Consider the following 23,619-nt stretch of genomic DNA (forward strand, 5'->3'; position numbering starts at 1 on the left):
GTAGTTCAACAAAATAAGCTCCGATCCTGCACCAGGGTCAACTGTACACAGCTCAGTAAAAAAGGATTGAGGCCACAGTAAGCAAATGTTTTTTGGCCAAGTTTAACCACCTCTTCCGCCTTCATTCTCCACTAGCCTTTCACTGCCTTTGACATGGTCAGACCTTCCCATTCCTCCATCCCCAGCCTCTCCTCTCAGGGCTTCCATGACACTGTGCTGGCTCAGATCTTCCCTTTCTGTTCTCTTGTAGTTTCTTTCCAAGGCTCTAACTTCTCCTCTTTCTAACAGAGTCCAGATTGGCTCCATCCTTGGCCCTCTTCTATTGTTCCTCTGTAATCTCTCCTTGGTAAGTGTCATACGCTCCCCTGGTTTCAGCTATGATCACATTTATATTGATGACTCCCAACTCTATATCCCAACCCCCTGCCTCTCTCCCTCTACGTAGTCCCACATCTATAAATCACTCTCGCTTTCCTTTGATATTTTGCTGCCATAAAGATGACTAAATAGTCCCCCAGGCCCTCTCCCCAAAAATGAAACCATCACCACACTTGTTTCCCATGTTCATAACTTTGAGGTCACCTTTGATTCCTCCCTCTCTCTCCTTTCATATCCAAGCCATGTGGGACATTAGGCAGGGTAAAATATTTTTATTTCAGTGGGGTTAAGACTTTGCAGATCCCACCTGAGCACAGGCAAATATTTTCTTTTTTTTAAAAGTTACATTTTAACAAGCATTGCATCAGATCTAATACATGACCATAGAACTAAGGTCTTTATTATTGCAGGGGGCCACACATTCTTAATCAGAAGTAGAGGTAACTATATATTTTTAGGAAAGATAAAGATGTCCAATGTTCAGCTACCAATTAAAGTGCTACTCACATCTTTCAACTCCTTAATTTCTATGATCAACAAAATAAGTTCCCATTATCTCATATCCAATGTATTGCCCTGAAAGCAATAAATAAAATGTAGCAAAAAAATATCAAGTCAGCCATTTTATAAACATGCTTTTGAATTCTCACTTATACACAAAGGTCAAACTTGTCTAAAAACAGAATTTTAACCTAGAAGGTGTAATTAACATTTTTAAAATCCCGCCTAGGGTTATCTAATGGTACATAAACTCTAGTCAAATCACAATAATTACTACAATTTCTAATTTTTTCAGTGCCTCAATTTAATTTATTATTCTGCCTGAATCCTGAGTATATTCTCCTATGATAAAAACCCCAAGTTACTCTTTAGCTCCACTTTATACAGTAGCAATGTTTTGATAAAAGACCTAATTTAATTACAAACATAATTCACGACCTGAAATCTGAATCCAATCCAGGAAACACAAATGAAAGTCTTTGATACAAGTTAAGTGACTGTACAGATGACACAAAAGAGACTCTAGTTCAGTGGTTCTCAATCAGGGGTATGGGTACCCCTGGGGATACACAGAGGTCTTCCAGAAAGTAGATCAATTCATCTAGATATTTGCCTAGTTTTACAACAGGCTACATAAAAAGCACTAGCAAAGTCAGTACAAACTAAAATTTCATACAGACAGACAATGACTTGTTCCTATTGCTCTATAAACTACACACTGAAATTTAAGTACAATAGTTATATTCCACTTGATTTATTTTATAATTATATGGTAAAAGTTAGAAAAGCAAGCAATTTTTCAGTAATAGTGGGCTGTGACATTTTTTGTATTTTTATGTCTGATTTTGTAAGCAAGTAGTTTTTAAGTGAGTTGAAACTTGGGGTACGCAAGACAAATCAGACTCCTGAAAGGGGTACAGTAGTCTGGAAAGGTTGAGAGCCACTGCTCTAGTCTCATCTATCGCATAAGTAGGTAGGCAATTTCTGTGTTTCTATCAATCTAAATAAGTATTTTTTGCCTGTTATGAGCACATTACACAGGAATACCAGTGTGTGAAAATGGCTCAAAGCAAGAATTGGTTGTATAAGTTTTAAAAACTTGTTTTAAACCCATTTCCAGCAAAACTGGTTCGCAATATTTCTCACAGAGCTTGTTCCCAACCACCCTTACTTGCCAAGACAGGTTAGAAAAAACAGTTACTAACCTTCCGTTAACTGTTGTTCTTTGAGATGTGTTTCACATGTCTATTCCACTCCAGGTGCGTGTGCACCCCGAGCACAGTCACCAGAAATTTCTCCCTCAGTGGTACTTGTCGGGGTGGCTCAAGTGCCCTCTGCTGCCGCGTGCTGATAGTGCCAGTGTAAAGTGCCCAGCCAACCCTACAACCCCCTTAGTTACTTCTTTCCAGAAAATTCCGATGTAGAGGGGCAGGAGGGCAAGTCGTGGAATGGACATTTGCAACACATCTCGAAGAACAACAGTTACGGAAGGTTAGTAACCGCTCATTCTTCTTTGAGTGATTGCACATGTGCATTCCACTCCAGGTGACTTCCAAGCAGTTAAATAGGTGGAGGGATCGAAGTTCATGGTCACACAGACTGCAGAACAGCTCGACCAAATTTGCATTGGCTTTGGCATGCTGAGTGATGGCGTAAAGGGAGGAGAATGTGTGCACCGATGACCAGGTCACTGCTTTACAAATGTCCTAAATAAGGATCTGCGCTAATGCTGCTGAGAATGCTTGCGACCTTGTGGAATGAGCAGTCAAGTTAGCTGGTGGCAAAACACCTGCCTGAACATAACAAGACCGTACACATGAAAATACATGAAGTGATCCAGGACGAAATTGTCTGTGAAAAGATTGGGAGACCCTTAATCCTGTTAGCTACAGCTAACAACCATTGGGTGGACCTTCGGAATTATTTAGTTCTCTCTATGTAGAAAGCTAGGGCTTGCCTAACATCCAATGAGTGAAGACGTTCATTCCTATTTGCATGTGGCTTTGGGTAGAAGACAGGTAGGTATGTTGCTATGAAATTACAAAACCACTTTTGGGAGGAAACTGGGCGGGGGGAAGGGGGAAGGACAAACGTAAGTACACCTTATCTTTAAAGAAGACTGCATGGAAGCTCTGATATGAGGGCACAGAGCTTGAAGACCCTTCTGGCCAAAGTGATGGCCACTAAAAAAAACCACTGTCTGGGAGGGGTACAATAAGGAGCAAGTTGCCAAAGGTTCAAATGTTGGTCCCATAAGTTTCGAAAAGCCCAACTTCAGTTCCCGGGGGAACGGACTCTATTACTTGAAGGTATAACCTTTCTAGACCTTTGAGGAATTGGACAGACATGTCATTTGAAAAAATGGACCAGTTATCCACACAAGAGTGGAAAGCTGATATCGCTGCAAGGTGAACCTTGATCGAGGAGATTGCTAAGCCTTGTTGTTTCAGTGCAACAGATATTCAAGTATGTCTTGTATGGATGAACACGTGGGTGATCTGATGAACTTGCTCCAAGCAAATCTGCTCCCTGGCAGTTAGCCATGGAGCTTCCAGGCCGTTAGATGACAGGATCTCAGGTTCAGGTGGAGTAGCCAACCAGGGTCCTGGGAAATCAGCTCCGGCTGCAACCACAGCAGGATTACAGTTGCCACAGAGATCTAGTAGAGTGGAGAACCAGTTTTGGTGGGCCCATGCTAGGGCTATCAGAATAACCCGGTCCCTTTTGATCTTTAGCACTGCTCTGTGGATGAGCAGAAAAGGGGGAAAAAGCATAGTAAAGATGTCCCATCGAAGATAGTAGGAAGGCTCCGTGATACCTGGACTGTGGCCTTGTAGGGAATAGAATTGGTGACACTTTTCTACCTGTTTTCCTCAGCAGGTCTTTCTCTAGTCACCACTAGTGGTCCCTTCATTCAGATATGGTAAGAGACATTTTCCAGCAGTGGGGAACTCCCTGGGTAGACCTATTTGCAATCTGCCAGCTCATTTTGCATTCCTGGAAGGTAAGAGACCTCAAGGTTGATTGAGTGGACTACGCAAAACTCCCATAGCTGTATTGCTTCTTGATAAAGGAGGGAAGAATGAGCTCCTCCTTGTCTGTTGATAAAACATAGCTGCAGTATTGTCTATGAGAACAAATTTCTGCCTGTAGTGTGCGGCAGGAAGGCCTGACAGGCAAGGCGAACTGCTCTGAGTTCCCCAACGTTGATGTGGAGTGAAAGTTCTGCCAAAGACGAAAGGCCTTAAGTCTGGAGGGGTCCCACCCTAGCCCAGGTATGTTTGAGACCAGGGTCACTGACGGCTGAGGGCACATAAAGGGAAAGCCCGCACAGTGAGCAGATCCAGCCACCAATTGAGCCCAGATGGTGGCAGCTTGGCAAGTACACTGAAGCTAACCACGCCTGAGGGGTCTGAAGTGTAGGCTTGTATGTTGTACCATGTATGTGCATGACACCATGTGACCTAAAAGCCTCATACAATTTCAGGCTGTTGTAATTGGATGATCTCTGAGGTATGTTATCAGGCATCTGACTGGAATCGTACCTCTGGGAGATAGGCCCTGACCTTAGTAGAGTCGAACATCAGTCCAATTAACTCTATCCTCTGCACTGAAGCAAGAGTAGATTTTTCTGCATTTACCAGAAGGCCTAGGGCCTTGAACATTGACTGGGTAAGTTGAATGTTGGACACTACCTGAGCCCTGGACCAGCCCTTGACTAGCCAGTCATTTAGATCAGGGCGGACCTGCACCCCCAACCTCCTCAAGAAAGCTATCACTACTGCCATACATTTTGTGAACACCCATGGAGCTGCAGACAGACCGAACGGGAGGACCATGAATTGGTAGTGTAAGTGGTTCACCTTGAACCTGAAAAACCTTCTGTGTCCTTGTTATAGCGATATATGAAAATAACATCTCTTAAATGGAGGACATTGTACCAATCCATGGGATCCTGGGAGGGGATAACAGATGCCAGGGTGATCATGCTGAACTTTATTTTGTTGAGATAGTTATTGAGTTGACGCAGGTCTAAAATCGTTCTGAGACCTCCCTTGGCTTTTGGGATTAGGAAATAACGGGAGAAGAACCCCCTCCCTCTTAAATACTGCAGAGCCTCTTCCACGGCTCCCACCCAAAGGAGAGATTGAACCTCCTGGGGCAAAAGTTCTTCATGAGAGGGTCCGTGAAGAGGGAAGGGGAGGGAGGATGAAAAGGAGGGGAAGAAATAAACTGGAGGGTGTATCTCACTTCCATCATGCTCAATATCCAACTGTCCATGGTGATATGGGATCAAGCACAGAAGAAGTGGGAAAGGCAGTTTGCAAATAAAGGAGAAACAGGGTCTGTCATCACAGGAACTGGTACAGTGTCGAGTGTCCCATCAAAATGCCTTCTCAGAACCCCCTGGATATCTGGGTGGGATAGGCATGGATGTCGAGATAGAAGGGAGTGGTGGCCTATGCTTAAAACCCAGGGCTTTGGAGTGGAGCAGAGCTCGGAGCTGGAGCACAGAGCAGCTCCGAAGCAGTGGAGCTGGAGTGGAGCCGGAGCACAGCTCCAAAGCCCTGCTAAAACCCATTTCTCTTTCTCTGCAGATCCTGATGGGGGAGTCGGGACAGAGTATTGGATGGGCTGTTGAGGTCTACAGTGCTTCTTTGAAGGAGCTGGTATGTACAATCCAGTGGACTTAAGGGTTGCCCTGGAGTCTTTTAGACCATGAAGCTTCACATCAGTCTGTTCTAAAAAGAGCAAAGCTCCTTTGAAATGTAGGTCCTTAAGGGTTTGCTGGACCTCTAGAGGAGTCCCAAGCACTGTAGCCATGAACTGCTGCGCTTGTAATGAGACCCTTGCCACTGATTTTCCTTCATCCACAAGAGAGAATTCTTCTCTAGTCTCTTGTGGGAGCAAGTCCTTGAATTTCCACATGGAGTCCCACATGTTAAAATCATACCTGTCCAGCAACACCTGCTGGTTTGCAATTCTGAGCTGTAACTGTCTCGTAGAATAAACTTTCCTACCGAACAACTCTAATCTCTTTGAGTCTTTTGTGTTTGGGGTTGCAACCCAATGATCCTGTCTTTCTCACTGGCAGCAGCTACCAGCAGGGACCCTGGGGGGTAATGCGTGTACAGGAACTCATAACTCTAGGCAGGAACAAAGTTCTTTCGTTCAGCCCTTTTTGACATGGGGGGAAGGGATCTGCCACAAGGTCTTAACCAGGTCCATAATGGCCTCACTGAGAAGCAGGGCTACTTTTGAAGGTCCTGCAGTAGCTAAAATGTCAACAGATGATAGGATCCAGCGGGTTCCCCCCTGTTCATCGGCACCAACAGCGTATGGTCTCTGACAGCGACAAATGCCTCCGGTATGGTCAGTACTGAGACAGTATCGATACCACACTGTGCAGTACCAGACTCAACAGTGCTTGCGTCAACAGTGCTGACTTCTGCAGTACCAAGGCAGAGGAGTGCTTTGGTTTAGATTGCACTCTGCTCTGACCCCCATGCCTGGCCATCTTTGGGATCAGGGATTGCCCCCTCTCAGCCAGCTGTTTCTTATGCCTTTTCCTAGGTACTGGGGATGGTGACTGGTGCCAGGACTCCAGTACAGTAGGAGGAGCACTCTTGACTGATGCCGAGGCACTCAGTGCTGAGTCTGACTGGCCTAGCTCAGATGGAGGTCTCAGAGCCACCTCCATGAGCAAAAACTTCAGCCTGGCCTCCCAGTCCTTCTCCATGTGAGGTCTAAAGTCCCTACAGATCTGGCAACAGTCCCCAGGATGAGCTTTTCCTAGGCACTTCAGGCAGCTTGAGCGTGCATCGCTCAGAGGCACAGCTTTGTTGCAGGAGGCGCAGGGCTTAAAGCCTGGTGACCAAGGCATGTCTTGGCATGGGGAATGGACAAAAACTCTGCTAAAACACAAAAAGACAGAACTTCACTACAATTAACTAAAACTGACTACAACTAACTATGTACAGAAAGAAGATGACAACCACTGAGAGAGCTTGCAAAAGCAAGGATAGCAGTTCCAGGGACCATCACAGGTGGTAAGAAGGAACTGAGGGGGTTGTGGGGTCCACTGGGCACTTCATACAGCACTGTTGGCTTGTGGCAGAAGAGGGCTCTCAAGCAGCCTGACAGGTAACACTGAGGGGAAAATTTCCAGCAACTATGCTCAGGGCATGCACACACCTGAAGTTGAATGTACAAGTGTAATCACTCGAAGAAGCAAACAAAAGTTCCTAAACTCGGTTAGATCCCAGACCAGTGTAGACAGGGCTTTCCAGTACTATAAAATTCCACCTAAGGTGGTTATTTCTATTGATTTTGCTAACAGGAAATATGACAGGGATCTTTTCTTGATGGGGTTTCTGCTGAAGACTGCAGAAAACACTGGTCCGCTCTCTGGACAGTGTGAATGTTTCTCTGAAAGCATAAACTCCCCCAGTAGCAGTTTAATTAATTAAAAATAGCCAAAAATCTTTCAGAGATTTTGTAAGAAGTGCCCTGTGAGCTCCTCCGCATTTCTACATGTATTACCTCACAGCCAACAGCCTTCAATTTTCTTCCCCAATTCAGAACACCAATAATGCCACAAACAGTCAGCATGGGTGAGCGACATTTATCCAGTTTAATACAGTAGGTGTCAGAAATCAGTCTGCCTGTTATCAATAGAGTATGCGCTACACTCCCTCTTAAAGCAGATATTGCCCATTCTGGGTAAAACATATTGCATTCCCTTTTAAAAGCAATACATTGAAAAAAGTAAGAAACCTCACATCAGTCCTCAACATCACATTCAAAGTGAGACTAAAGCAATACAGCTCCATTTTCCAAAACAAGAGAATCATCATGTGACTCAGCTCTCATGAATCATGAGCTTTCATATAACCTAAAGTTGAGAACAGTCAAGTGATATGATGTAATCTTTCTTCAGGAAGATGCCATTTTTGTACTTTGTTCAACACTCCAGAAATGAATGCATCAGTACTGGACTTTTACAGAGCAGAATACAAAGTGCTACACCATGATTTAACATATCACAAATAAATTTTGGATGGGTCAGAACCCAGGTAGATACAACCAGTAACTGGCCAAACCTATAAGGCCTTACACGCAACTTGCTGTCATTTCTCTGTTTGGGTACAACACGGTAATTTCTGAACACTACATCCAGTCAATTCCAAAATTTCAGGGAACGTTATAGGCATCAGTGGGCAGAATCCTATTGATATTTGGTGAAAAAGGTGAACGTTAGAAATGGTGGATACAGAAATGGTGGAGCAGAGCTATCAGCTTCAGCTACCTTAGTAATTGTCTACAGATCAAAGAAATGGTTGATAGCAGCCATTAACATATTTCAGCATAATACCCTTCATTTTAGCTATATCCATCTTTCCAATACAGTTTAAAAAGGGAGGGGGGGAGAGAGAGAGTAAGAATGGTGGGGGTGCAATGGAGGAACACATATCACTCCTAACATGGTGGACAGAGCAATGGAATCTCTGAATCAGAAGGAGACAGGAAAGTGGCACAAAGGGAGGTTGTGGAGGAGAACGAAGAGATGAACACAATGAACCCCTGATGTGTGCAGCGAGTGTGTTTTACAGAAGCAATAAGGTGTGGGAACCCCAAGTCAAAAGTTAGTCAAGAACCAAGCTCTGTATGACAGAGGAGTTCCTTGAGATTTCATTGGTTGATGCTTCAAGGATTTTCTTGAAAAAGATAGCTGTGATAAACTTAGCTTTTCCAGACAACCAAGGGTATACCGCTCCTTTACATCAATATCCTACTGAAATTAAATGTTTGATGTTAAGTTCTTTGGGCCACAGTCATCCCTGATAAACTGCATTAAAGTTCCACCAGGAAAGAATCTGGATCTTAATATTTAATAAAGGTTCATATTTGGGACAGAAGTTTACATTTGTCCAAACCCCACCCCCCAACCTTCCCCCAAAAGGTGATCATATTTGTTGGGTTTCCTGCATATACAAGATAAATTCCACAGCAGCTGCAAAGTAAAACTGAGAAGGAGTCACTGTTCCTGTGAGCTATGAACGGTGGTGGCAGCAGCCTCAGTCCTCTGCTGCTACTACTGTATGAGGAGTGGAGCGGGAAAGAGGAGAGAAACAAATCATCATGGAGAATAAAATCTCAAATTTGTTTTGGATTGCTCACAATTCAGGCTGGAGTTGTAACAGAAGAAAGAAAGTCTTGCCATAGTTAGGGGAACACACTAAACTTGAAACCTAATCAATTTTTTTTTTAAAGTGTCAGAAGTAATTTCAAGTACTCTGACTCCAAGTCCCCGTCAACTATTGTGATTTTACAAACATTTACTTATTTTTGAAACTCTCCTCCACCCAACATTGTGAGAGAGAGAGAGACGCGCAAACAAAAGGGAAAGCTGGCCAAACAGGGAAACAAACACACTAAAACAACAACAACCCACAAAGTTATTGAATTACTAAGACCTTACCTACACGGGAAAGTTTTTCAGTATGTTTTTCTGCTAGACCTATATCAAAAGAGTGCATCCACACCACTCTTCTTATGCCAGATTAAGCTATTTCCTATGCAAATCATAGCACATAGCTGTGAGGATACATTTTTGAAATAGTAGAATTCTGGGACTTTGGGTCATATTAACAAACTCCCATGACAGCTGATAATTCATCTGGTTTTAGTGATTCAGTGACATTTTCAAACAGCTGTCAGGCAGCATGGTTAGTACCACAATCCTGAGAGTAATTAATACGAACAGGGTGCCACAGATGTATTTACAGTCATGCAGATGGATGGCTTTGTTTGAGTTGGGAGACAGCCATCAGCACAGCTGCCATGATGCCATGCAGATACTGCTAGAGAAGGAGGAGGGTGAACAGTTACTTCTGCATAACATCTCCCCGAAGCAGCTTCACTCAGTGAAGTTCAGCCAGCACCGACTGATGGAACAGGTGCTGCAGAAATGGGATGACCAGCAGTAGTGGCAGAACTTCAGAATATAGAAGGCTGCTTTCCTCAAGACCAATGCAAAGCTCTCCCTAGAGCTGCAGTAGCAGAACACCCACATGAGTGTTCCCTTCAGCACGGAGAAGCATGTGGAACTATCTGGGAGCTCACCATCCCCGACTGCTAACAGTCAGTACCTGACAAGTTTAATGGTGGTAGATCAGCTGTTGTCACAGAGGTTTGTGCTGTTACTAAGAGGGTGCTGCTGTGTCGGGTCATAAAGCTGGGCAACACACAGGAGATTATTGATGGATTTGCACGTTGGGGGTTTCTGAATTATATAAAGGGCCACTGATGGGATGCACATGTCTATTAACTGCCCCCGCAGCACCAGGCCTCAGAATTCATCAACCACAATGCTGTCCCATAGTGCCAAGAGGTCTGGCTGATCACTGTGGTAGGTTCACCAATATTAATGTGGAGTGATCTGGAAAGCTTCATGATACCAGAATCTTTAGAAACTCATCCATTTTGTGCAATATAAACATGGAACTTTTGCTCCCAAGACCACAGCGGACTTTAATGGTGTTGCAATTCCTCCTGTCATTCTGGAAGTCTCAGCTTACTTTCTGCTTCCCTGGCTTATGAAGCCCTTTACTGGGCACTTGGATAGGAGAAAGAAGAGGTTTAACTATATCCTGAATAGCTGCAGAACAGTGAATTGTGCACATTTGGAAGACTAGAGGGAAGAAGTTCATGATAAGGTCAGATGATTCTGAGAAGCACCTGCCTCATGTTATAACTGCTTGCTGTTGTGCAAAACATCTGTGGGACCAAGGGAGAGTTGTGTCTCACCATAGTCTGAGAGGCAGAGGTGAAGAGACTTGCTGAACTTTATAAACAGCCAAAAAGGATGCATCTGCAAAATGACCTAACTGGTCAGGGAAGCACTGTGCTCATACTTTGATGTCAGGATGTAGTGGAGGAAAAGGAATGTAACGTAACCAAGAAAATGAATAAAGTGAATACACTTTGTGTGGCAATTTTATGGAACTGCATCTCAACAAAATCTTTCAGCAAAAATGTAATTAATTAAAAAAATCTTTGATTTAATAACACAGCGCAAAGTTAAAGCCAATGGAAATGAGGCACTCAGCCCAAAGTGCTGATGTACACATCACTGTGCAGATGAGGTAACAAAAATATGTAGCTGATCTCCTTGTTTTGTTTTGGGGGTGGTGTTTGTTTTTTGTGGTACATATAGAATGGAACTGTGGGAAGGGCATCTCTCTTGTACTTGGCAGAGTAAAAGGGTGTCCTAGACTCCTATGTTTTTGACAGGCTGCAGGACATGGTTAGGTTGGTGTCCTGGGCATTGGGAAAGAGCAACACCATTCTCCAGAAAGTTGGTCTGCTTCTGCATCCAGGGGCGGCTCTAGAGAGTAGGCTGCCCCAAGCAGCGCGGAGCGCTGCGCCGCCCTTCCCCGGTCCCGCGGCGGGTCCCCTCTTCCCGCGGCTCCGGTTGAGCTCCTGCCGGCATGCCTGCGGCAGGTCCACCGGAGCCCGGGACCAGCGGACCTGCCGCAGTCATGCCTGCGGGAGCTCAACCGGAGCCGCGGGAAGATGGGACCCGCCGCAGTCATGCCTGCGGCAGGTCCGCTCGTTCCGGGCTCCGGTGGACCTGCCACAGGCATGCCGGCGGGAGCTCAACCGGAGCCAAATGCCGCCCCCCCGGGAAACGGCCGCCCCAAGCGCCTGCTTGGCGCGCTGGGGTCTAGAGCCGCCCCTGTCTGCATCACATCCAGTATCTTTTCCTGAAGGTCCCTTTCTCTATCAATGCATTCCCTTGACTGCTCGCTGACGTTCTCTCTCTCCCAGTCTACACTGGAGGGAGAGGGGGGAGAGAATCGATCTAAAATACGCAACTTCAGCTACGAGAATAGCATAGCTGAAGTCGACGTATCTTAGATCGAATTAAAATTACTTACTTCGCGTCTTCACGGTGCGTTGTGGCTCCCCCGTCAACTTTGCTTCCACCTGTTGCCAAGCTGGAGTTCAGCAGTCGACAGGAGAGCGATCGGGGATTGATTTATCGTTTCTACACTGCACGTGATAAATCGATCCCCAATAGATCGATCACTACCCGCCAATCCAGCGGATAGTGCAGATGTACCCTCATTCTGATACTAGAGCAGGGGTAGGCAACCTATGGCACGCAATCTGATTTTCAGTGGCACTCACACTGCCTGGGTCCTGGCCACCAGTCCAGGGGACTCTTCATTTTAATTTAATTTTAAATGAAGCGTCTTAAACATTTTAAAAAACGTATTTACTTTACATACAGCAATGGTTTAGTTATGTATTATAGACTTGTAGAAAGAGACCTTCTAAAAATGTTAAAATGTATTACTGGCATGCAAAACCTTAAATTAGACTGAATAAATGAAAACTCGGCACACCACTTCTGAAAGGTTGCTGACCCCTGTATTAGAGCATGAAATCTTCTTTCCATTTTTCTGTCTTTATGACCTTCTGCTCAGATGCTGTCATGAGGTCAGCAAACATATCCTCCATCATCCTCTCCCCCTTCTCTTAGAGTCTGCCAAGCCACACTACAATACTATGCAAGTATTTATTGTCCTATTACTAGTTTCATGTCAACAATTATAAAATGTGGCTTTTCTTCCCTCCTCAATTTTAGCATATTCTTCTTCTACTTTTACCAGTCTGGGGTACATTTGGGGATGGCAAAATGTTTTCCACTTATTTCTCCCTTACACAGGACCAGTGCTGGCAGGAGTGCCTCCCAAAGGGCTGGTTATTAACTGTATGTGCACATCTGCAGGCTGTCCTTACATTGGAGGATAGTATCAGAGGGATAGCCGTGTTAGTCTGGATCTGTAAAAGCAGCAAAGAATCCGGTGGCACCTTATAGACTAACAGACGTGGGTATTCTGAAGAAGTGGGTATTCACCCACGAAAGCTCATGCTGCAAAACGTCTGTTAGTCTATAAGGTGCCACAGGATTCTTTGCTGCTTTTACATTGGAGGATGTTACCCTAAGGCAGGGGTAGTCAACAGGCGGACCGTGGGCCAAATCCGGACCACCAGATGCTTTTGAACAAACCCCAAACATCTTTTTATTTACTTATCATTGTTTTCTATGGAGTCTGGATCTTGACTATACCTTGACCAAGAAATTTGGACCTTGACAAAAACTAATTGACTACCCCTGACCTACGGCGTGTTCTCAAGAAGAGGGGCCTGTTCAAAAAAGCAATGGGCAAACCTGAAAGATATGTAGCACTTCAATTTTTAAGGATGGTTCCCCACAGCTGGAACAGAGTAGAAGAAAAACACCATCTATAGGGGATGCCCCAAGTAAGCTTCATTGCCTTACAATGTGTATTCCAACACAGAGCAAGATCCTTCTCTTTAATTCTATTTTATAATGCTTGCCGACCAGTACAAAGTACACTGTAAAATTGTTTTTCAGTCAAGGGTATGAACCCTTTTTGCTGGAAAGGGGTTAACAACGCTGAGGGGCTGACTGAAAATAATCATGATCTTCTGTAACTTGTGTATTCACAAATGCCTTATCTCTGTGCATTACAAAATGTCTCTGTAGCCTCATTTGGACAATTCACATCATATTCTAATGCATGCTTGATAATGTAAAGGTGACTAGCAGCTCAGGGCACTGATCCAACTGTGACCCAAAGTTTTTTTTAATTGTTATTTTTTCTTTCTGTATCTGCCGCTACAGTTCCTTCCATGAAATGTGTATTTTTTTTTAATCCCTGTGGTGCCACTACCTTGAGCAGGGAGGGGGCCCCATGGTTGACTGTGAGGGAGAAGCAGCACGTTTGGTCCATGGTTGTGGGATTTGGTACATCAGGGAAATAAACTTTTTTTGCACTTCTGGGGCTGTTGCTATTTTGAACACATGGGAGGTGGGGGGAAGATGGGACAATAAAAGCTAAGTAGGCAGAAAGGCATATCTGTCCATTCATACATAGCTCACATCTGCCCAAAGTTGCAGTGCCCAGCTAGTATCCAGAACAAAGTTGTTTAAATTTCCGTATTCAGCTAGTGCCAGGACAGTTTATTGCAATACAACACATAATACTACCTGGTTGAGATCCCCTCTGCAACACTATCAGGCAGGCTCTCTGCCTGGGTCTTGGGGCCTATCTCTAAAGCTGTCTCTACTTGGGGTCAATCTCTAGCTCAGGGTTAGGTATGCCAAAGAGATCTTGGTTGTCTGAGGGAACCTCTTACTTGCTGGGTTCTGTAGTTGGCTGGGTGCCTTCTAAACTGCCACAATTTAGCAGGGTTCCACGGTGGCCTATTGGCAAAAATCCAATCCAGCTCCTCATTGTATCCACATGTACTGGGAATGTTAACTGAGATCTTGTTTTTGTCTCTGCTGAAAAATGGGTTCTTTTAAGAAACAGAAATTGATATGTGAAGGACTCTGACTGGGCAAACATCATGGCACTTCTGAAGTGTAATAAAAATAGTCCAGAACATATGAAAGTATATGCAATGCTGGAAAGAGCTTGAAATTCGTTTAATGAAAGAGAAAACAATTGATCCTTCAGAAATATATCTTACTGAAGATAAAAAAAGTACTGGTTAAATGTTTTGATGCACCTGATTTCAATCGTGCAGTCATTTGCAGAAAGAAATCTTTGTTCTTCTGACTCAGAGAATTTCTACATGCCAAAGAGTGGAAACTTCTTGAAAGAAGTGGATCAAGTAATGGAACAACATGTAGGATGTGTTCAAAGGGGTATGACCCAGGCTCATTATTTAGGGAAAGACATTCAGAATGAATTGATTTAATAAGTCAGCAAGAAATTACTCCAGAAAATAGTGAAACGTGAAAGAGTCAAAATATTACTCTATCATTTTAGACTGCAACCCCAAGGTTAGCCATCAGGAACCAATGTATGTAATAATTAGAAAAGCTGTGGTTGACAGAAAGCCAAAAATTAAAGAATTTTTCCTAGGTAATACATGAAACAATTGGTCTCAGTTTCTCAAACACAGTTTTAGAAAAGCTTGACAACTGCAGAGATCATTCTTATGATAATGGGGCAAACAGGCAAGGCATTCAAGCTTGACTGCTACACACACAAAAAATACCCAACCCTTGTGAGTCGCATACATTACATTTGGTTATTGTAGACGCTGAAAAATCTTGACACGATGGTGCTAGTTTCTTGGGATACCTTCAGAAACTCTACACTTATTTCCTGCTACTACACCGCAATGGGCTGTTTTGTGCCATCAAAATAATGTGAAGTTAAAATCTTGAAGTGAAACAAAATGGGAAAGCAGAGTTTAAAACGCAGTAAGATTTCAAGCTGCTTAAGTCACAAGGAGGCTCGGTTGGAGGTAAGAGAAATGTACTGAAGTCATGGCAAAAACAGAGCCTTGGCTGAGAAAATTGGATCATACCATTTACTGATGGTATGTATGTTCAATTGTGTGGCAAGACATTTTGATTAACATCAATCACATCAGCAAGCTTCTACAATCCTCTTCTATGCAAACTGATCTGGCTACAAATTTGCTAGAAAATACTTCTGATGTATTATAGGGACAATGGATTTTCTGGTACTCAAATAAAAGCCAAGAAGATTTGTGAGCAAATGAATATACCTGCACATCTCAAAGAGAAACATCTTACAAGTGCAAAACCTCCCCACTTTACCTATGAAACACCTGACAAACTATTTGAAGACGTACTTAATCAGTGAGAGGACAATTTTTTTTAAATATATAAATAGAGCAGTGGATTCAGCCATCACGTCAGTTGAAAACATATTTCAAACTATGAGAAGTGTGAAAGACAAGTTTGGACTTTTTTGGGATTTGAAACAGACAACTGAAAAGCCTAAGGAATTGTTAAGGAAATGCTGCAATAACTTACGAAACAATTCGAGTTCCAAAAATGAATTAGATTACAACAAAAAGGATTTTTTGAGAAATTTTAAGATGCAGTTTGCTTCCAAAGAAAATGACACTTTTTGAAGTTCTCTCCTTTATACATGAAAACCAAATTAAAGAGATATATCCTAAGCTTTGGATAGCACTGAGAGTTGCTGTAAGATTCGCAGTAATGGCAGCATCTCCTGAGAGGAGTTTTTCAAAGTTAAAGCTGATAAAAACATTCTTGCGATTATCAGTGGCTCATGACTGTCTGTCTGGATTGGCAATTATAAAAATGAATAATGATTTAGGAAGAGACCAGTCATACAATGACATAACTAATGATTTTCCCTCAAAAAAGTGTCAGAGAAAAAGCTTTCAATGAAGGCAAGGTGCCGTTTATGTATTTTCATATTACCCCCAAATTCCCATTCATCTTATTTAATATGACTTTTAACACGTGTATTAGTATGTGTTGTGTTGGTATTTTTGTTGTTGTTGTTGTTTGTAGAAATAATGCAATTAGTATTTTAGTGAGGAACGGGGGCGGGGGGAATATGGGACCAAAATATTCCTGTTTAGGGTCCCCACTGGGCTAGCACCCGCTCTGAGGACACAGCTGCTATATGGACTCCTGGTATGTGAACTTGTCATGAGCTGGAATCACTAAGGGGAACACCTGGCTGCATGCCAACATTTAAATAAGGAGGCATCATCCAGTCCAGATGACCTTGGAGCAGTGGAGGGAGCAGTTAACAGACAAGCTGGTCTAAGTATGAAGCAATATAATGTGTGATATAAGTGGGAGCACTGCCTGAAACAGTATAGTACATTGAAAATACACCAATATAAGGATTGTGTGGATCTAACTCATTTCAGAACAGAATTATATCACTTCCAAAGCAAAGTAAAGTGGGATAAGAAGCAAGACAAATGGAAAAAATAACTTGTGTCCACACAAGAGAGTGTGTCAGAAAAACTAAAGTTATACCATTAAACAAAACAAAGCTTTTCTGTGTAAAAAAAGGCTTAAGTCAATCTCATACTTATCTGTAATAACAATAGGTACACAAATTCAGATAGAAATGCAAAACCATCTTCTCCTTGGGCCATAATTATTTTTATAGGTATGGTGACAAACAGGTCTTAAGGAAAGCAAAAGCTACATATGAAAATAATTTGAATGAGTACCTTCCTTGCTCTTATTCTTTTGCTAACCTGCATGATGTCTGCAATTTGTAATGACTGACAAAGCATATATAATTTTATTGATAATGTAAGAAAAATATTCCCTGTTTATTAGCCTGCCTTTTTCTGATGTGCCAGATTCTTTTTTATGTGACTGTTTATCATCTGATCCGGCCCTTACATTATACTTCTCATTCCTCTGCTCCTGACTATAACCTGGAGATTCTCTATCATCAGACTCTCCCCTAAGAGAAGTCTGTGTCCGATCCACACGCTCCTCTGCTTCCTGTACCAATCATTATTTACAATTTTATCTTGTCTCCTTTCTACAGTAAACAATCCCCAACTTTTCAATCTCTCTTCACAGAGTGTGTGGCCTTGCTCAGATAATTTAATTTACCCTGCACTTCTGTTCCCTGGCTGTAAAATGGCGATAGTAGCTCTTTCCTGCCTCACAATAGGGTAGTGAGGAAGAACTCACTATTGCTTGTGAGGTGCTGAAAGGCTACAAAGCAAAACAGAATGTTGAGAATCATTATGAAAGGGATAGATAAGACGACAGAAAATATCATATTGTCTCTATATAAATCCAAGATGTGGGCGTACCATGAATACTGCGTGCAGATGTGGTCGCCGCATCTCAAAAAAGATGTATTGGAATTGGAAACTGTTCAGAAAAGGGCAACAAAAATGATTAGGGGTATGGAACAGCTTCCGTATGAGGAGAGATTAATAAGACAGGGACTTTTCAGCTTGGAAAAAAGACAGCTAAGGGGGGATATGATAGAGGTCTATAAAATCATGACTGGTGTGGAGAAAGTAAACAAGGTGGTGTTATTTACTCCTTCTCGTAACACAAGAATTAGGGGTCACCAAATGAAATAGGCAACAGGTTTAAAAACACACAAGATGAAGTATTTTTTTCCACCACGCACAGTCAACCAGTGGAACTCCTTGCCAGAGGATGTTGTGAAGGCCAAGACCATAACAGGGTTCAAAAAAGAACTAGATAAATTCATAGAGGATAAGTCCATCAATGGCTACTAGCTAGGATGGGTAGGGATGGTGTCTCTAGCCTCTGTTAGCCAGAAGCTGCGAATAGGTGACAGGGGTGGATCACTTGAGGATTACTTGTTCTGTTCAGTCCCTCTGGGACACCTGGCATTGGCTACTCTTGGAAGACAGGATACTGGGCTAGATGTATCTTTGGTCATGACCCAGTATGGCTACTCTTGTGTACAGCAATTAGGGTCATGTAAGCACCCTCTGTATGGTGTGCCCACCCATTAAAGTAGGCATTAGTAACAGATATGAAGCGTGCACAGTGGCTATCGTGATAGCAAGAGGTGTGCATGAATTGATTTCTCTCAATGCAGGGGAGACATTCATTTTCATGGAGGCTTCATTAATGATGAAATTTCCCACCTGGCAGTTTAAGTTGTCAGCTATGAATGGATAGTCCTACAAACACTGACCATTTCACAGTGCTGGTTAAAGAATCACTGTCATGGAGATAGATGCCAAGTTGTTTTGTTTAAACACAATGTCTAATATGGTGGGAAATTGTTTTGTTTAAATGCAGTAAACTCAGTTTTGGATGTAAACATATGATTTGGAATAGAGACACCACCAAAACAACAGGCAGGAATTTACTCTGTGTTTCTCCAGTGTTTGCCACTAGTCTGCAGAAGCTACCATAATAAACATGATTAATAACAACACAAAGTTTGTGGCAGAGCCAGCAACTGACCCCAGCCATCCTGAGAACCAGTCCAGTTCTTCCTTGCCCAGTCCCTGGGTCACTGCTTTCCGCAGCAGGGTGCGTTTATGTACATAGGTACAGAAGCACACACACACCCCAGCCCAAAATAAATTGATAACTCCTGCCCTTCCCCCCAGCAGTGGTCTCCAGCACAATTCTTCCCTCCCTCACTCCCAAACAATGATCTCTCCTATCCTCTGCCCCATACAGTGATCCCTCCTCTCCTCCCCCATACAGGGATCGCTTCTCCCCTCACCCGCCCCCATACTATAATCACTCCTCCCCTCCCACACAGGGTGACCATTCCTCCCCTTTCTCCTAGCAGTGGCCTCTCCCGCCCTCCCATGTACTGATCACCCTTCTCCTTACCCACCCCTGCTGCTAGGTCCTTCCTTCCCCCGCCACACAGCAAAAAGAACAGGAGTATTTGTGGCACCTTAGAGACTAACCAATTTATTTCAGCATAAGCTTATGCTGAAATAAATTGGTTAGTCTCTAAGGTGCCACGAGTATTCCTGTTCTTTTTGCAGCTACAGACTAACAGAGCTGCTACTCTGACACCTCCATACAGTGACCATGGCTCCCTTTCTCCCCGCCCCCCCAGCAGTGGTCACGCCTCCCCTTGCCCCCCCTCCCTCAGCTCCCCATACACCGATAACTTCTCCCCTCCCCCAGCCCTGCCCGTCCCTTACCGAGGCGCTGCTCCGCTGGGCGCGGCGGGTGTTTGAGCGCCCCGAGTGCGGGCGCCCACAGCAGCAGCAGCGGGAGGGCAGGGACCAGCGCCCAGAGCCGGAGCCTCATGGTCCGAGCGTGGCTCCCGCTCACATCGGCCCGGGAAGCCGCCTCTGCACGCGGGACAGGCTCCGCCGCAAGGCGCCTCCCTCGGCTCTCTGCCGGCTCCCCCGCTGCGTCCGCCCCGCCGCCCCCAGGGCCCACACCCGGAAACCCGGCTGCCCGCGGAGCATTGTGGGTGCGGCGGGGCCGCCGCCATCTTGTCCCCGGGCCGGGTCGTGGGGCGAGCCCGGCGGGGAGCGGGGAGCGGCCCCCGCAAGGGACGTGCCGGGGAGGGGGGGGTCCTGACGCCGACGCGAAGGCCACACACGGCGAGCGAGCGAGGCCGCTGCCGGCCCCGGCCCGGAGACAGGGGCTGGCTCAGGGCGGCGGGGAGCCGGTCCCTCCCCTGGGGAGCCTCACCCCAGAGTGCCACGGCGGCCCCGCCCGCACTGGCCCCCGACGCGCCCCTTTCGGGGGGAAGCGCCACCGCGACAACAATGAGCTGTGGGAGGCCATACCGGCCGGGCGGCAAACGGCTCCGTTTCGGGGGTCCCAACAGGGGTTGTGCTTCAAAGGGTTCAGCGCATCGTGCGCCCTGCGGGGGCCCGTTTCTGTACATACGGTGCCTAGCACAAGGGGCCCCGATCCAGGCGTGTGTGCGCTGCCCAATATAAATAAATAACCATATCCAATGGGTTAATTCTCTTCCCTAATCATGGTCCAGTATTGTGGTTAAAACACATGTTGGTGTCATCTGCACTGCAAGCCTCAAGCAGGATTTGGGGACATAGGACCTGCTCTACTAGATGGGAACAACAGTCCATGTAGTTTGGTATCACCTCTCCAGCAGTGATGAGTACTGTGGTGTGGGGTAAAAAACGAAAGCCAAGCCCAGGTGGGCAACATGGGGCCAAGACATGACGTATTGCTAACATTGGACAGACTTCTGAAGTCAACGAGGAAGGATCTGTTGGTGATACGATTCTCTCACCTATTCCCTGACTTTACGGGACCTCCCTCCCATTCTACCCTGAAGCAGCAGGGGCTTGGCTGCAGCCAGTGGCCCGGAGCTCTGGCCCACCGGCACCCCAGAGTGGCACTTGGGCCAACCCGTGTGAGGAGGGTCGGATCGGATGCTGGGGCTGGCAGGGAGGTGCAGTTGAGCAAGCAGCCTGGGGTGGCGCTGGGGCCAGCAGCCTAGCCTGGCAGTGGCGCTGGGGCCAGCCCAGCAGCAGCTCGGCCTGGCACTGGGGGCCAGCCCAGAGCTGGGGGGTGGCTCAGGACTTCATGGGAAAGAGGCTCAGGGCTCCTTCAGACATGCGGGGCAGGGCTGGCAAGCTAGACTCCTGAAAGGGAAGGTTCCCACCCACTGCCCCTGAAGTCTTTGTGTGTCTCACTCCTATCACCTTCATAATTAATCTCTAAGTAGAATCAGAATCATAGGACATTGATTTGGTCTAAGTTTGGACAATAAAACTTAAAAAAAGAGACTGTAGGCTCTCCTTAGCAAGCTGGAGAGAAGCCCTGCATTGCTACAAGGGTGCAAATAGAAGAAAGGGAAGAATTATTTAGGGCAGTGGTGGGCAACCTACGGCCTGCATGCACCCTGTCAGGGTAACCCGCTGGCAGGTCACGAGACTGTTTACATTGACTGTCTGCAGGTATGGCCTCCCACAGCTCCCAGTGGCTGCGGTTTGCTGTTCCCAGCGAATTGGAGCTGCAGGCATCCGTGCCTGCAGACAGTCAATGTAAACAGTGGCCCACGGGACATAGTTTGCCCGCCCCTGGGTTAAAGGCAGGTCCAGTCCAGGAATGCTGGAGCAATTTTTATAGTGAGGTGATGTTGATGGAAACCATATGTTTGGTGTTTGTTATTACTACTTCAAATCAAGGGGTGCAGTAGCACCTCTAGTTCCAGCACCACTGGTCAAGGCTTGAGTTTTCCAGGCTTGTTCTCCTGTTTGGCCATGACGTGTAAGTATAAAAGGCTTGAGATTTGTTGGGCAGTTCCCAGAGCTCCCTTTGACATCTTCTTTGCAGGCATCCCTGGTAACATGGTTCATGTTTTGACTGTCCTTCCAGCCTTGTTTTGATCTTGATCCTGATGTCACGAACACCACAGGGCATTTTGCCATTGATTTAAATGGGAGCAGGATTAGGCTCTTAATAAACATTGCCCTAGAAGGCTCTGGGGTCAGGGATAGTATGCAAGGATGAAATATACATATTTTACCTGATAATTATAATTTTATTATTCCAACTATCCTAAGGTCAAATGTTTTATATATTAAAATATAGTAATCCAACACATTTACCCCTCCATTAGAGGGATCTGTGTGGTTTATTTGCTAGCACAAATCTGTGGTAATTGTTTTTATGGCTGCAAATGCTTTAAAACAGAAAAGGACTGAAAATTCTTTTAAGGATTTTTTAAATATATTCCAATGGTTTCTTTTACCCCTGGGACAGACATCAGTGCCACTGGAAAATGTTTACACTCTTAGCACCAATGCCCTTGCCTTTGAGGTGACATCACCTGTGTTTTGATAGGAATATTCTTTCTTGCAGAGAAAATAGAACCAATAATAATAATAATAACTGGAGATATACCAATCTCCTAGAACTGGAAGGGACCTTCAAAGGTCATCAAGTCCAGCCCCCTGCCTTCACTAGCAGGACCAATTTTTGCCCCAGATCCCTAAGTGGCCTCCTCAAGGATTGAACTCACAAAATCATCTGAGATAATGTGGAAAGAAACAGAATCTAATTATCAGGTATGTACCTCTTCTGGATGAAAGCCTTTGAGCAGGCTAATGTATCTTCAGAAGATATTGTTGATGATATGAAGACCAACAAGGAGCTATGGAAAGAAAGATATGTGGGCTAGGCTCCAGCTATACTGTTTTGAGGTATGGGGCAAGGAGGGAATTAGCTGATAGCCACTGTACTCCAGCAATCCATATGAAACCTGGTAATGAGGCATCTGAACATGGGACTGTTGAACTGCAACAGAATTAGCAAAGAACTTAACTGGATGGATTTGCTCACATGAAGATATCAAAAGAACTCAGCATGTTTTTGTCATTTATTATGTTTCCTGCATGTGACTGAAAGTATAATGGAAGCATTATAAACAGCAAATGCAGCCTTATAGGCCAAATCCTGAAATTGTTACTTACTGACTTCCCAGAGACTTCAGAAGTGAGGTTTATTTGCGTGAGTAAGGTTGCAGGGTTGAACTCTTGAAATTTTTTCCCCCAACAGTATGTACTGACAAGATGGGATGGAAGTGTAAATGGAGACTTAAAAATGCCATGAAAAAATTCATTTATTGAATGGTAGGCAACCTAGATTGTTAAGAAAAAGAAAAGAGTGTGAGCTAAAAAAAGGGCTCTGTCAGAATGGAGTCATGTTAAAGTTTCATAACATACTAGTGAAAAATACCAGAATTGTTGATGCTGTGAATTAAAAACCTCTGAAGTGAGGAGAGATTTCCAATATGGAATATAGATTGTCAGTCTTAGACTTTTATGATTTATGCTATTCTTTGTTAGAGTTGTAGTAGCTTTTGTAAACTCAAATACAATATTACAAAGTCTTCAATGGTAAGTTTAAAACAATTGTTTTAAGATGCTAGTCAGCATGCTACCTTTTCCACATAACTTGAGATTCTACTCTAGTGGCTGTAGATTTCTTTTTAAGTTAAATAAATTCTTAATGATTTTAAGAACACACAAATAAAAAGGAATACTGAAGAGAATGTGAGTACAACATATTACAACAAATCTGGGAACAAAAGGGAGAAAAATAAGCGTAAAATATAGAAGGAAATACATAAATTAATATGAAAAAGAAAGATATCAGATGCAACTAACTGGCTGAGGTAGGGCAGGAAGCAAGAGCCAAAACCCTATGCTCCTTGCTATGGGCCCAATTCTACATGCTCTGCTCAGACCTGAGTTTTTATGCAATTAGTAGGACTACTTGAGTGAAAAAGAACTACTGAGCATAAGGACTGCAGAATGGTGTCCTGAGTTTTTACACTGCTATCCATGGGAGTTTGCCTAAATAAGGACTTATGCCCCAGTCCTGTAAGAAGCTCCATTTGGATGGACTGTGGT

At 44.4% G+C, this 23,619-nt stretch overlaps 1 protein-coding gene across 1 annotated transcript in view; it reads right to left on the reverse strand.

The window, feature by feature from the left end:
* The window catches only part of ADAM17 (ADAM metallopeptidase domain 17), a 63,088-nt gene extending 43,430 nt beyond the window's left edge, over positions 1-19,658 (reverse strand). The window contains exon 1 of the mRNA XM_039531000.1: positions 19,417-19,658. Within this exon, the coding sequence (XP_039386934.1) occupies positions 19,417-19,525 (109 nt within the window). The 5' untranslated portion in view covers positions 19,526-19,658. The remainder of the gene's footprint in view (positions 1-19,416) is intronic.
* Between the last annotated feature and the right edge of the window lie 3,961 nt (positions 19,659-23,619).

This window comes from Mauremys reevesii, linkage group 3 (genome assembly GCF_016161935.1).
Source record: "Mauremys reevesii isolate NIE-2019 linkage group 3, ASM1616193v1, whole genome shotgun sequence".
NCBI classification, from domain to species: Eukaryota; Metazoa; Chordata; order Testudines; family Geoemydidae; genus Mauremys; species Mauremys reevesii.